The following is a 17,262-nucleotide window of genomic DNA, read 5'->3' on the forward strand; positions in this document are numbered from 1 at the left end:
TAACGCTGACGAAGAATCTTAATTATATTTATTATTATTTGACTAACACACAAGTTCATTTGGAAATTTTTAGAAATTCTTTAGAAATTGACGTTAAATAGGACTCGGAGCAAAATGGTTACGTTTCCCCTCCCCCCCTGAACGACCCTGAGGCGATATACTCGTAGGCATCGTACATGTAACGTAATGACTAATAAGCAAATATTATATGATGTTATGATGTGATATTACGGAACTGAAATACTATATTATATAATATTATAAATATATAGGTACACCGAGAATAGCTAACGGGGTCACAGAGAGACGAGTATGGATTAATAATATAATATAATATGTAAACGCGGGGTGTAGGAAATACTACTAATACTGCGTTAAAACCATCTGAGAGTAGGACAAATCCATTACGATAAATATGAGAATAAAAAAAAATATAAGAATAACTTGGCAAGATCGAATTACGTGTATTCAAATGCAATTCTATAACTACTCCCGGGTGTTTCAGAGTCTAACGAAAAATATACAATGTCGACAATATATTATTATTTATACCGTATCTATTTCATTGATTTATTTGTCACGTTTTTGACGTACTAAAATATTACATTTCGAGCAGTCGTAATCGTAGAATCACCATTACTTAAGATTTTACGCAACTACGATGATAATGGGATGCAAATCGTGAAGAAAAACAAAAACATCCAGTTAAAAATTAAAATGGATATGACAATTATATTATAACTTATAACTAATAAAATGCACTTAAATAAAATATACATAAAGTTAACTATTTAAGTGTTTACACATCACGCATTATATCGAAAAATTTTAACTTTTTGTTTAAAATAGAATGTTTCCCCAACCCATTTAATAGATAATTTTCGAATACAATCCTGCTTATAACTATGATTAACTACACATTCAAAATTCGACTATTATTGTGTATTATGTATCAAATTACTACAAAAATACTTTGCGAATATAAAATTAAAAATTTATGTTGGTATCTAAAAAAGCAAAAAACTTATGATAAACGATAACGATAAAAATTTGTCATATTATTACATTTTTATTTAAAAAAAACGTTAAAACTATTCGAAATATTGATAGGATAAATAGACACTTAAACGGTTAATCTTGTATAGATGCTTGATGTCTACATCTTGTATATTATAGATATTGTTTGGTGAATGGGTAATAAGATCATTGGAGCTAATAATGCCCTATGCATACAAATAATATAGGCATTTTAATATATCGTTGATTCATTTGTCTTATTTATAGTGATCGAAAAAAAAATGTACAACGCAAAACGTGTAATTTCCAAGGAAAATGGTATATTTGACAAAAAAAAAAGTTTCGTAAAAATTCCACGTATCTCCATCCTCGAAAAGTTAAAATAAAAAATAAAGGAGCATAATATAAAATTTTATAAATAAAAAACCTTAAATTTACATACGCTTTTTATTCGGCTGGACCGCTACCGCGGCGGCGCAGAGCACGCAAGTATATCATACGCACGCACTTAATGTGTGGATATACACGAAAAAAGAAATACTATTTGGGTGAGTATGTAATGGGTGAGGAGGGGGAAAGTTAACATTTGGAAAGTGTGCCGTAAGTATACGAATTCGGAATACAAATCTGCCAGTTTGAATACGTATAGGCGAGCGTTCGTTTTTTCTGTTTATTTTCGTTTATACCTGCGAAATAAACAGTTACATCCGTTTGTCGCGTCCCAAAGGCACAGTTTCCACGCGTATAAAAATCTCGAATAAAAAATCCAACGAGGCTTTGCCGAGTGTAAACAACAACGGGAACGCCCGAGCGGGTGTTGCGCAAAGAACGCGACCTTTTCTACTGCCTCGTCTACTTATGCTGCCTTTGCTGGCTTCGCGCGGCAAACACCATCACTGTATATACATTATACTATTATTATATAACGCAATACATGTATAATATGGAAAAATATAATAACACGCATATATACACACACACACATATATATGGGGTTTATAGGAATAGAGCGTTTAAAATGTTTATAGCATCGCAGCAAAAGTTTATGATAGTGTCTGCGGTGGGTATATTATATTATTATCACATACCCCAGTATCAGATTACATGTCGTGTGTGGATATTGCGCTATCGGGGGGGGGGGGGGTATCCGTCAAATGTCTTGCAAACGGTGACAATACTAGGTAGGTATAAACACTATAAACCGCTGTGAACTTGTGCAACATAACAGACATCGTTCTAATCCATACAACAAAATATGGATCGGTCTTTATTTTCGGCTGCAACCGATCGATTCGTACTTTTGCGCAGTAACTACACGTTGGCATGGCAGTGCAACTGTTTGTATGTACATTTTTTTTCATGCTAATCACGTTCTCCTCGATTTTCTAGCCACTGTTGAAAAACTTTCAAAATGTCTAAGATTTTATTTTTACTAGTTGGCAAAATTTGAACGTTCGCGCGTCCAAGTTAATGTTGTTGTTTGTCAGAGCATATTTTTATGCTATAAACATGTTCTTCCATTTGCTCAGCATTGTTGGAAAATAGTATGATATGTTTTTTCTGCCAAGCCCTCAAAGGTCAGGTAAACATACACTGCACCGGTGCAAAAGAGGCGGGTATATTTGTATAATATACACGGAGGGAGATATTCGTTTAGAGGTTCTGGCTGATAGCGTACCGCTCCCGGCGAGTTGAGGGCTGTTTCTTCATCTCTGTTTATTATACGCAATAAATTTAATATAAGCAATCGTGTATTCTCGTGTACGATTATTCTGTACGAATGTTTTGCAGAACCTAGGGTTGTTTTCGAATAAGACACAGTTTTTTTTTCTTCCACTACATCAGAATTATATCGCTGTTTATTTTGGAAATTTCTCGGCATTCTGATCTCCATCTATACGAACATCTGATATTTCTCACTATAACGAATGATAGGCACTAGATTATGCATGCATTGTTCAGCGGGTCTGTCGAAGATATAATCATGTCGTCTAAAGTAGAAAAGGGAATTTCAAATTGTTCTCTCTACCGGTTATATAATATATATATATATATATATATTATACAAGATCACACACTTTAAGTCCAACTATTCGAGTTTCCAGTGTTGTAATGAAATTCAAAAGCAAAATGAAAAATGGTCTCGAATGCGCAGTTAAATCAAATGCAGTAACGTTGTTTGTTCGACGAAAAACTGACGTGAAGCAATTGTCTTGGAATAATAAATATTATTAATAATAGTCGTGTACCTAGTAGACAACGTGTGGTTTAGTGAGTGGGTATTGTTAAAGCATTATTGTGAACTTTGCCGGGACGAACACAATACACGAGTACAGGTGAACGATTCTATTGCGAAATGTTGCGTATAATACTATTATTATAATAGTATAGCTTATAAGTATGCGCTAACATATTCGGAAATCGAGTAGGTTCTATTATTGCGGAGGTTAACAACTTAAAATGCGATAAAATAAAACCTTTTTACTCTGCATGAACTGCCGCTATCAATATTTAAATATTGGAAGTTTCAAAATTATTTTGTTTAATAAAAAAAAATGTAATATTTAGGTATTCAATACCGAAAATTCATAAATTCTTTTATAATTAGAACTTCATTAGACATTTTCAATTTAAATAGCTCAGGATTGAAAATGTAATACAATATTACAATATTTCTCCGAATTTGTTCCTAGAGCAATTATAAAATCATCATTATTACGCACGCTATATACCATGTTATCGCCGGAATACTTAGATACTTATATATACTTACATCTATATCTGGTGCGTGTTTAAATCTTTCGTGGAAAATCGTTTCTTCGGTAAGATCTAAACTCGTGACCTGATGAGTGGCCAACGATCGCGCGCGTGCTTAGCGTTTTACGGGCAGTCGGTCGGAGGTGGATACCCTGTCGTCCGGGAAACGAAAATGGATGGGCGCACGGACGTAAGCATAACTGTAGTTGAAGTAGTAGTGTGGTAGTAGTAGTGTTACAAGCGCAGACGAAATGGACGAAAAAACAACAACAACATGCTCAGAAACGATGTTAAGTTGCAGCCGAAGAGGGGAGCGAAGAGATAATCAACGAGCTGGCTGCTGCCCCCCCCCCACCCGCATCCTTTCAAACAGTTTGAAAACGGCTACAAAAATGATGATGATAAATGACGACACGCGCACAGTAAGACTGGTGTAAAAAAGGAACACGACCGTTTCTCGGTTACAACGGAATATATTCAGGAAGGGAATGCGTAAGATGATGGACGTTTCCTGGAAAATTGATAAATCATAATATCATTATATTATCGTGGATTTATTTTCATTTTTTCACATTCGGAAGAGCACTAACACGTTAACGGTTATGACCACTTTTTACGTTTGATAACGGTTCTTTGACAAAATACGCACACAAGTGCATATATTTCATGTGTGTATACATAAAACGTATAGTAAGAGAGAGAGAGAGAGAGAGCGTACCTACCTATTCAATTTGGACTTGAAAATTAGTACTCGCCAAGTTAATTTATTCTGCATTGGTGATGATAATATATTTGACATGACGAAGAGGTTTTGAATTATAGTCGATAAACAGTTGTTTTCTTCATTTTAAAAATAAATGGCACTTATTTCTGAAATCAGAGAATAATTTTTATTTAAATTTCGGAGGAATAGAAAACAAAATAAGCGATAATAGCATTAGTGATTAAATATCAATAACTTATACATTTTCCAGTGCTCCGTCGTTCTATAAGTATTATGTATTCCACTGTATGCATGTCTGATTTTGAAGTTCCCGTAATGGTATTATTTATAGACATACGTATGATAAAATTATTTTACAGCAAAGCATCGGACTCCGGTAGACGGATAATATTGATGACCTCATACAAATATTTTGATGAATAATCGGTTATGTTTTACCATATGAGACAATTAGATATGTCGTGTTTTTGTCAGGAATCATAAACGGTAACATAGAAAACATCGAGTCCTGAGGACGAGGAGCAACGCGTATACTAATATAAAAAGTAATTGGAATGCCAAGATCGTACACATATAAAAATAAATTGTATACGTATACACAGTTTTTACGAGATGATATCATAAATTAAATGGCAAAAGCGACTTTTAAATATTTTATTCTTCAAGTACTTAACGATTGCGCTTTTTTCATTGTTATACGTTTAGAAACATAGAACTTCGTAACGCAGTCATGCACTCATGCGACGATTCGAATATTTCGAACTGTTGGGGTCATGTCTTGGCCAGAAGTAAACTTGGCATGAGAAGGGGGTGGTGATTTAATTTCATACCATATAATTGGAGGTCTTTTATTTAGAAAATAACATCAACAATATCCTCAATCGTTAATGCATCGGGATTGGGAATCGTGTATGGACTATGATTACAAAAAAAAAAACCGAGAGAATCTAGTCTTTAAAAAAAGAAACCTCCGACGTCGAGGTTCTTGCGCCCTGTATGAACCCCCCCCCCTCCCTCCCGTGACTCGTCTAAATCTGAATGCACCGATTTTTGCCCGCTTAACTTTCTTTGAAACTGCGCGCGTTTGTTATTTGTTACCATTCCCGGATATACTGTGTACATAAATAATTATACGCTGACTGCAATCGTACACGGTTATGCCAGTGTGTGCGTTTGGTGCATTATATACTGTGACGGCAAGGGTCGTTAGAAGGGTATATATGCGCGCGTGTGTATGAGCGCGAGTGCGTGTGCTCGTGTTCGGGTGATTGTATACTCGCGTCGTCCCTCTCAATATTAATGTTCATTAAAACTTTGTCGGTCGGTCCGCCGCGGTACTACGACGGCGATGACTCTACCGGGATGTTGGTTTTAATTAGGAAAACGCCATTAATATTATTATCTCGGCGGGACGACCGATACGCCATGCGCGAACGGCTCGAGCAGATGAAAAGAGAGAGTAAAAAAAAAAAAAAAACACACACACACACACATACAAAACCGAGCTGGTTGTGTGTACAACGTTGATATCATATAATGTCTCACGCGCGCAATCCTTTTGACGCGGTTCGTTAATGAGTGATAACGTTTGACACGGTGTCGCGCGCACGCGTGCATTTTACGGGACGACGGCAAACAGCATGACCTTTGCGCGAGGGTCCCGTGTACACGTCATAATAAAATATATTACACCGTCGGGACCCTCGGCCCGGCGGCACGAGCCCTCGCCCGTGTCCGGGTTCTTTGGTAAACGAAGCATTGATGTCGTATCGTGCGCACGATCCCGGATCTTAAGTCATGTCATGATGTTCAAAGGCGTCGGGGACCAGCGGGACCGCGTCAAAAGTGCGAGAAACTCCGGCTCTTCGCGTAAAACGCATCCGTTTTTGTAAGATATTATACATCGTAATATCGTCTGCAATTACCATATTATTATTATTTTACATTTTTAGGGATTATTTATCGAATGTGTTTGGGTGGGGGGAGGGGGTATAAAACGTTACTTATTCTATCGTTTCGTTAATAACTCGGGATCATTGATATGGCATTTATATTGTCATTCGGCGTATTCAAAGTATATAATATAATAAATTCAACAAAAAGAATGCGAATGCAAAGAAAAAAATACGTTTCATTTTATACTAAAATATTATATTGATTGAATCAAAAATAAAATCGCGCTGTAAACAATAATCTGACGTGAAAGTCCTATTCGCGTAAACTCTGGTAAAATCTTTCTGCCCAGCCACTAGCGCTCTATATAAGGACCATTATATCCTATTTTGTAGAGGAGACCGGATGGCCTATTGTTGTTATTCCTCGAATTCCGGCCGCGTGCAATATTCCTAACTATATCCTAACACGAGTTCGATATTTGTTAAAGTTATGTACATATTAATATACATATTATCATATAATAGGTTCTATAATTTAGTAGGTAAATATTAGGTACTATAGCAGTTTGATATGCACTATATTATACTGTTTTCTAGTGTCAATTGTTTTAAATCATAATATAATATGTTATTACTGAAGTTCACTATTATTATTTTAGTTTAACACGGTAAGAATCAGTAAATTACGAATATTTTATGTGAATTTACTTATACCATTTACTAAATATTGATTCTTTGTGCGTCTTATGTTCTAAGTAACGAACAAAATGCGACATAAAATTTAATAAAAATAAAATATTTATTACGCTAATGTTGGACAACTTATTTTGAATTTATATATCAGTATATCACCAATTGTATACTATGATTAATGGAAAAACAAAAACAAACTTTATAGAATTTCAATTTATTTTTAATTGATGGCATTTGAACGTTCTAATTTTGAAATAGGTACGTTTAGTGATTCGAATTTGGGATCCAACATTGCGTGGACCCTGGGGACCTGCAACCACTTTAGTCACTGCATAAACTACATATACGTATACAGTTAAATGCATATCCATGTAGGGTTGACAAAAAAGACGAAATATATTTCCACTGCATGGCCAATCAAACTTAATACTAAATACAGTTTTCAATAATATAATAGATTAGCTTAGAATTTTAAACGTCTTAGTACAGATAAGATATGATAAATGATAATTAATAATACAAATTATAAAGACAAAACATGTACGAGACGCGTTGATAATGATTTAATTATTATCGAATTATAAATACTTTAAGAATTATGTAAGTGTTTGTAAAATATACTACAAGGTTTTTCGTATAAATTTAAAGTTTTAATTTATGTACATACGGTAAAATATGAAACTATTAAACATTATTTATGACCTTAACTTCACATAAATAATATTATTTACGTAACGGTCAAAATATAATTATTTCAAATAAATGAATTTAAATAAAACAAAAAAAAAAATCTTTGTGATATTCTATAATATTTGTATTATTCTACTTGTAAAAACAAAATATTTTATAATATTATGCAACTGTAAATTTATTATAAACAAATTAAAGAGTTTTATAATCACAACGCGTTAATGACAGGAGAGTAGATTTGATTCTAATTCCAACTCGTGTAAGATGAGATTTTACAATTGCACCTTTTTAAAATTGCATCTGACGAAATAACGTATAAAATAATACTAGGGCGTAGACTTGTATGTGTTGTTATATAAAAAAATATGTATTAAAAAACATAAAATATTAATAAAATGCTTTTATTTGACACTGGTTTTTAAAATTCGAATCATTTAAAAAAGAAAAGTATTGAATACAAAAACAGAAAAACCAAATAGAACAACCGGACTATTCTAGAGTAATAGATTATATAATTGGTAATAAGGTGATATCAAAAATCGGTTATTTATTTTATCTTATTTATTACTACTTTTATACCTATTAATTAGAATTTACATCACGTCATGTCCTGTAGAATAATGATTAATAAATATTTCCAATGTGTTTGTAAATAAGTAGGTATATATTAAATTATAAAATAATAAATACTTGACGAAAAATATACTTATTCAAAAAATATTTAAGAAAATACAATTAAGTCAAAATAATATGTATATTATGAATACGTTTTATTTTTTTTTAGAGTATCACAAAATGTGCTCTTTTTTAATTAGAATTAAAAAATCTATTTTCAATAATATTATGTATTTATATAAAAATCTTCGACCTAAATTAATAATTTAATAATATAATTGTACCACAGCTGCAGGCTATTTTCAAGAATTTCAGCTTCCATAGTTCAGATCCCGTACTTTCAATCGCTGCTGCAAAATACGTTTATAATAATATAAACTATATTATTTTTAATAAAGTCGCAGAATTCATAAATTAAAATATAATATTTTTTTTATTTTTTTTTTTGAAGATTTGAAATCATCTAAGAATCTTTTTATCATTTTGTTTTGAAACTATTGACTATTGAGGTTAAAGCACGCCTTGACGGTCAAAACCCGTACCTAATACCTATAGTTTAGTTATCATTTTTTTTTTTTTACATAATACAATATAATATGTATAATGTTATTATTATTTCGTGCCAAACAAAAAAAGGCTCGTTAAGGGACGGACATTCGGTGATACTAATATCTCTTTTTATTCCCAATAACTGCAGTACAATAATGATAAATCACTGGCGGATATAAAATATAAAATTAGATCATAAATTGGACAGCGCACTATTAAGAGCAGTACCGTTGTGTCCAAAAGCAATTAAAGTTTTTATTTGTTTTTTATTTTATTAATTATTTTCGCAGTTTAATTATTGATGGATTTTTTTCTGTCAACCGACGAACAAACTGCAAGTCCAACCAAATAATTAAAGTCATTAATTAGGTTATCGTGAATTATGCGGAATGATTTTTTTTGTATGTTTTTTTTTTTGGAAAAGACATTTTTATCAAAACGAAACGAAATTAAACAAATTGCACAACTTCTATACACCACTATACTCTGTAGTCGAAATGAATTGCTTGCGCTAAGCTTAGTATATATATATATATATATAGACACAAGAAACTTTTTATTAATACTTCAAATTGTATAATCTAAAGAAAATCAGAAAAAAAAATCATAAAATAAATAAAGACAAATGCTTTTACAGTGATTGGAATAAATAGGATGTTGCATGTTAGGCACAGAAAAAAATCTTCTTTAATTACTACGGTTGTTCGGAAATTTGTTTAATGATATAGTTTTTTCATTTCATTTCTTTTATTTATTTTTTTGGTATAACAAGTATCGTAGTTCTATTATGGAAATTGGAGAGACAATTATTGTTTAAAAAATAGTGACAAAGAGTTGAAGAACAGAACAACGAGCATTTGTCCGTTGCTGACTTTGCAAACGACCTCTTCCTATCAACATCGTTTTAATCGCTAAAAATATAAAAACCAAGAAACAATAATATGATAAATGATGATTTTTTTTCATAAAATGCATAACGTTATCCGTATAATATTATAAAACTATATTAGGTATGTTCGAGATTTTTATTTACCGCGTATTCTTATACGCTGGCCGAGTTAAAATTTTTATTATTTTTTAGGCACATTCTATATAATTCATAAACCTAATAAATCGTAATATATTTTTATGGTATAGGTAATAGATATATAATGTAATATTTAATATTATAAAATATCATAATTTATTTCGCTGTATTGTACGTGCCTTAATTATTTTTAAATTACTGTATTATATCCCGTATAAGGTGTAAAATTATTTATAATGGAGAAAAAAAAATGAATAATATATAAATACATATCACATTAACCATTTTGAAAATAATTAGTTTTTTGCATAACAAATACAATGCATCAGTATATTACATATAGGTAGTCGATTTGAAATTACTTGTTTTTTATTTTACCACATTATACTTGGTACTGATTTCAATACTTGAATAGATGTAAACATATTATGGTTGTTATGTGGGATATTTAATTTAAATTTTTTATCTAAGTATTAATTGTTTACCGTTAGCACATAAAACATTCATTAAAACACTATATTGTTCTATTATTTTACCGAATGGATTTTTGTTTTTTGTTTAATCATTCACATTTTTCAGAAAAACTCTTCTGTCAAGTAATACAATTATTTCTTACGTAGATTTCTTTTTACTTCTCACATAATTTGCATGAAAATATGTAATTTTACAGATAGCAGCCACATGTATGACTAATCTATCATTAGAATCTATACCGTGCAGGGATTTTTCGAATAGTGTGGTTTTTCGCTGTCAGGATTTATTGATCGCTGAGCGTAAAAATTAGCAGGAATAGAGTAAAAGTAATACATTTATGTTTAAAATAATCCACTTTTTATTTGGACAACAATTTGAAAGTTACCCTTTGCACACCCACTACGGTAGTTAGAAATCATGTACCATTAGGACTAGAATATCACTCGGGATAGACGGAATTCCTAAAGCCACCCACGACTGATAAAATATGTACACTCGGTCGTCGACCAGCGACCGTGCGCCGCCAATTCGCCAAATAGTGTAATATCGTCATTATTATTGTTGAACAATGAGGTAGTGTTCGTATAAATGGTAAACCCATAATAATATTGTGCGTATAATATCACGATACGACAGCGGACTCGACTGCATTGTGTTTTTCCGTCCGGCCGATCGGGCGCAAATACACTATATGGCCGAAAAATCGTCAAACGCCATTGGATATTTCGGAAATAGTTGTACAGATTATCCCGAGAATCCGCGCGGTCGTTTGTGTAATATTCACCATACTACTATAAGCACCAAAATTCCCGCATAATTCTGCCGGCATTCCGGTACGCGACGAACGAGTAATAATAATAATAATAATAAATTAATAATAATAATAATGGCGATGATGATGATGATGATGATGATGATGATGATGATAATAATAATGATAATATTGTACATTTATAATGGCAATAAACCGATATCGCGATTCCGCGATTCGTGGCAATAAATGCATCCACTCGCAATAATAATAATAATATGTGGCTGCACAAAATATACGATGTCCCGCAAAAATACTCTATTTGACTATAATTATTATATCGTTGTATTATCATAATGTTTTGTTATTCATCCCGGTACGAGACTAGCATTAATAAACGACTTACTGTGAAAAGTACATGACATTCATTTCCGCACGATGCCTACGACCGTACCTACGATTTGTAGTCAATTATTGTATGGTTTGACGGCGGAGGGGATTGGGTAGTAGCCGTAATGCGTCTACGTGTTAAAACGGTAGTTTTATTAATTATATCGGTGTACAATACTATGTGGGGTAATGTTGAGGCCATCGTATTGGTCGTATTAAATTTGTTGTACGAATATATTTTATACTCGTACACTTATTCGGATAATATAATACACGTAGGTATAGTGTTTTGCGTAGACGCGTAGTGTATAAATAATGAATAATAAATTAAATCAGATATAAATATATTGTACGAGATATAACAGTCATCTTATCGTTTAGCAACATAAAGATCCTTGATTATTTATTAGCGGTTAGAGTGGCTGGACCACAGCAAGTGCCAATAATCATTTTAAATTATAATCCTTATAATCGTTTTGTACTATCCACGCTCTAATATTCCCTATGATAATATGGTTTATCTAAAATCAAACAACATTGTGTTGTAGTTGTTCCGTAGGTATCTATAAATACGTCTAGGTTACACATTGTATATCAGTATATAGTGCATATATTAGCCGTTTAATTGTGATTGTGTATCGTTTCGAAAAAAATTATATGACTGGATTCATAAAATGAATAAGGTATTATTACATAAGATATACCATGTGTGTGTGTTCTTAGATGGTCAATATTTACGTTGATGTGTTAAATCAAAAAATAATTTATACATTGATTAATTAAATTTTTCGGACTCCAAATGGATATAGAATTCTGCAAAATAGTAAAAAGTAAAATAATGTTTTCTCTGATATTTGTAATTATGTAGTCGATAATTTGTTGTGTACAATGATTCATAAAAAATTCGTTTCAACGTCTAAATATTACGCATTTAAAACCGTTGTTTATGTGGAACTTAATTATCTATACAGATCACGCTTGGAGCTAATATTCAGAGCTGTTATAACATCACGATATAATTGGTATAATATTATTATGTTGCATTATGCATTATTATTCATCAATGCAACGTCAACAAAACATCGAATAACGCGTACGCCGCAATAACATTATGCTAATATTAATATTAATATAATAATAACAATATAATACAACGTACGGTATATTCTTGTTTTAGAATTCGCCAAGAGAAAAACGGAGGCGCGTGGTGCCCAAAAGCGCAAATCAGCAGCGAAGTTAGAGAGTATCTGGAGATTGATCTGGATGAAGATCATTTGGTTACGTGGACCGAAACACAAGGCCGGTGGGGCAATGGCCAGGGACAAGAGTTCACTGAGGCGTTCACTGTCGAATATTGGAGAAAGTCCATTGGTCGATGGATGGAATACAAAGACTCAAAAGAATGCAGGGTACGTATAATATATTTTTTGACACTCTTTGTATAATATCAATACTATTAAAATATAACATAATATATTTACTAATGTATTAGGCAATTGTATTGGAAACAAAGCCCAATTACGATAAAAATAAAGTGTTAATATTAATAATAGTAATAATCTAATATTAAAACTATGATTAAGAATTATAATTTTATATAAAATTGTTTATATTTCAAATTACAATTTTGTGTGTTACTATAATATCTTACATAATATAAATTATAAATACAATAATTGAAAATTAAGACAAATTTATTATTTTGGGCAGTGCGAGATTTCTTATTATACATGCTTAGGCTATAGATTAAGTTGATGTAGGGATTTCAGGAGGATTTGAGATAGTTTTTCAGATTTTGAATTTCGTTTTAAGGCTTAAGAGAAATAACAAATTTCTGTTTTCAAGTTTTCCCGATCATAAACTTATACGGCTAGTTTGTAGTACATTTCTAGAAGTTTTCCTTATGCCCTTTAGTATACCTTTTGTCTATATTGTGAATGTCATATTTGGCGAATATTCTCAAATTGGTTACTGCAATATAAGTTTTAAGCTTCTATTTACTACATCTAAGTTCTGTATTTATATGCAAACATTTATCCTGGAGTAAAATTTCATACCATATTCTAACATTTTCTTTAATAGAAAAAAATTAATTTAAAAACTTTGCGTGTTACTTAAAAAATACAAATTGTAAAGTTTTGAATATCTCATTGACATAAAATACAATTCATCTTTAATTTAATTAAATATTTTAATTAGAGATGCGTTTTTATGACTTTATACTTTAAATGTCTAACTGATAATATTGTAATAGTTGTAGTTATTAATAAATAAACTTTTTAAAAAGTATGATCAAATTAATTATGAGATTTAGGTACATTACTTTTTTTTTTGTTTGTTTATCAACTTAAAGTCCAAAATGAATTCAAGAATATAACACAATAAATCTCGTAAATGTCTTAAAAAGTCAATATTGTTGTTATTTATATTTTTAATAACACATAAAATGATTGTATTACAATTTTACGTTGAAAGATAACGTGAAAACTGTATAACATATAATTACTTCATAGTAGGTAATAATAAATTAATAATTAATAATACTGATAATTGAAATAGGTAGGTACATTACAAATATTAGTCTTTTGAAATGTGTTTCTACAATAGTTTAGCTTAACATATTTTATTAATTATTGTAGCAATATTATACTACGCGTTAAAACAATTGTCATTTCATATTTAATTGCAGGTATTACCGGGCAATGTAAATACTTATTTGTCGGTCAATCAAGAATTGGAACTGCCATTTGTGGCGAGCAGAATACGTTTCGTGCCATTTAGCACACATCCTAGAACCGTCTGCATGCGTGTGGAAATCTATGGGTGTCCTTGGGAACGTAAGTACATTTATTTTCTATTACAAGTAACATAATATAACGTTAATCCCAAAAGGGTTAAAATATTTGGCGATTATGTCAAAAAGAAGATTGAGTACTCATTACATTAACTTAACCCCCTAAGGGCATTTTATATATATGTATACTGCTGGCCGTACACCACGGCTAGGGTTAGGTTTCTCCTAAAACAATATATTAAAAATAGTTTGGACATTAACGATGTTGTTACTTATAATGCATATATGCACACTATGGTTGATTGTTCCAAAATGTACAGTTCAGAATAAATAAATGTTTGTGTACCGTGTATATATAGTTTTACTCCGTCCGTATAAAACTCAGATGATGTGTTGGTGTTATCCATTATATTTTTCAGTTAAATGAAAATGCGCGAATATACTTTTGACTTCGATACATCAATGTCATGTCATAGTAACGAAATTCGCGGGCACGGTGATAGAGATCTCCTTTGCCTTCTCGTGTTACAATGATATTAAAATATAATGATATAATATAAACAACGTGTGCGGTAGAATTATTAACGGTATGTGTACCTACTATGTAGTTAGGTACCACTAATAACGTTGTGAAATCGTGAAATTTTATATTCCTATCACATTATAATGGCTATAATAATTAATAACAATTCAGACTGCTCGGTATCATATGACACAGTGTTAGATATTATGGCGAACGGATAACAAGATATTGCAAATAATAACAACAATACTAAAATAACTCTAAAATAAGATTTTTATTTACTAATAATGAACAACACCGAGATTATTATTATAGACATTATTATATAACGACCTCAAATCATGTCACTAATCACAGTTTGGTTTACCTACAGACGTGTAATCCCTAACATATTCGCTTCTTGCTCAATATCCGCTGTCTATAGATATAATAATAATAAATGTACAGGTGCCTCGCGTATCTAAATAACCTACAACATTAACCCGTATGACGCGCGGCCGTGTTCCTTTTACGTAATTTCCTCCCATCGTCCGGAAATGCACGTATTACAAACAATGTAGCCATTATTATTAATACGACATGTTCAATATACATTTAGATTGAAACGTTGCACCCGGAACGTTCTTGATCTAATATTCTAATCGCTATTAAACAGTATATATGTAGTATTATATTGAAACGTTTGATTCGCTTATACGGAGGAAATCGGCAGATTGCGAACCGTCATAGTCGGGTTTTCAGTTTATCGTTGGAGGTATTGGAGTGTATAAGAAATCGGAAAAAGTCCAAATAGCTTTTTTCTTTCTTAACGAAGTGTATTTTGAACGACACACGTAAAAAAAAAATAATTCTACTGTAGTCGACAGTACTGCCCGGCGGCTGGTGTTCTTTTAACGAGGTAATTTTTTAACGCTTCCGCACAAAATCACGTTCTCTGCAGCTTTTCTAAAGGCCGAGCGTATTTCTCCACCGCCAATAATATGCTTTTACCAAGCATTCACCGCGTCTTTATATATAATAAAGCCTTATATAGGTGCACCGTGTGGCGTATGTGTACTCATATAATATAAAGGTCTATACTACTATATAACCGTACGGCTGCTGTTGCTGCTGCAGAAGCCGTTAGCGTTGTCAACGTCTGCGGCGCAGGAAACCGAACGCCGAATAAGAGGTATATGGCGTGTCGTGCGTGGTTCGGCGGTGCTGACACGGGAAGACGGGAGGGTGTAGAAAGGGTTTTGTCAAAGGCCGTCTCGTAATACGGAGTATTTGCGGCGATATAGTGAATAATATTCATAAACGTTTTCGCTACAACTGTGTAACTGGCACACACACACATACATACATACGGCTTATATACTATATATATATATATAAGCACATACATAAACATACACCGACCGTTGACTAATGGAGCCTTTGAACGGACGTTCGCATATAATAGGCAACGGTTCCGCCTTCCGTCATCGTCGTCCCGTGGTCCTCCCGCCTCACCTTACCACCACGCTACCACCTCACCGTCGATCTATACCGTAAATACGAAATATCACCGCTTTCGACCTTTAATATGGTTTATACATGTGACATGGGTATACTGTACCCCGTCGACGTCATCGTTTTTGTGTGTAACGTCCGTTGACCAATTATTTATTTTATTATACATATATATAATATATATATATATTGTATACATTTGTGTGTGTGTGTATATTTTTCAATTGATCACTATAATGTATACGAACGCCAAAGCCAAAGCAGAGAATTGCGTACGCAAAAAAAAATCTCATCTGTATAATATCTGTTGTGCTTTTATCCTGAACCTACAACATGCTCGCGTGTACAGTAGTAACAATATATATATGTATATTATGTAAATAATTTTTTTTTCGCAGAAATTTCGGAATGTGGAGGGTGTTGCCGCCGTTGCACTTAGCGTAGATAATGTTTATTGAAGGTTTTCGGGTTTTATTTTACCAACGCTTGCAACGCTATGACGCGCGGGCTCAACAAAATATGATGATTATTATGTCCGCGTAAAAGTTCAATCCGCAAACAATATTTACCCGATAGGAAAAAGACTTTATTAGCAAATATTTACTACGTTATCGTTATTATCACAACCAAACACTTGTGTATATTATACGTCCGACAATAAATTCGAAACTTATAAGTTTTAACAAGGTATATCATTACCATATTTAAAGACTGTAATTTGAGTGTTAAAGTACTTTAGAGTGCACAAAAGTCTGCTTATTACTGACAAAGTTTACCGACTCAAAATAAAAGACAACTGCTTGTTATAAAGTTATTTATACGCTCACACTTTTTTTCCATTTATTCCGATGAAACAAATTGTACTAATG

The 17,262-nt window shown here is 32.2% G+C and overlaps 1 protein-coding gene across 2 annotated transcripts in view; it reads left to right on the plus strand.

Moving 5' to 3' along the window:
• LOC132919639 (discoidin domain-containing receptor 2-like) overlaps nt 1–17,262 on the plus strand; it is a 214,292-nt gene that overhangs the window by 154,054 nt on the left and 42,976 nt on the right. For both annotated transcript variants that reach the window (XM_060981381.1, XM_060981392.1), the window contains 2 exons: nt 12,760–12,991; nt 14,272–14,419. In XM_060981381.1, the coding sequence (XP_060837364.1) occupies nt 12,760–12,991; nt 14,272–14,419 (380 nt within the window). The remainder of the gene's footprint in view (nt 1–12,759; nt 12,992–14,271; nt 14,420–17,262) is intronic.

Source organism: Rhopalosiphum padi, chromosome 1, assembly GCF_020882245.1.
Source record: "Rhopalosiphum padi isolate XX-2018 chromosome 1, ASM2088224v1, whole genome shotgun sequence".
Taxonomy (NCBI): Eukaryota; Metazoa; Arthropoda; class Insecta; order Hemiptera; family Aphididae; genus Rhopalosiphum; species Rhopalosiphum padi.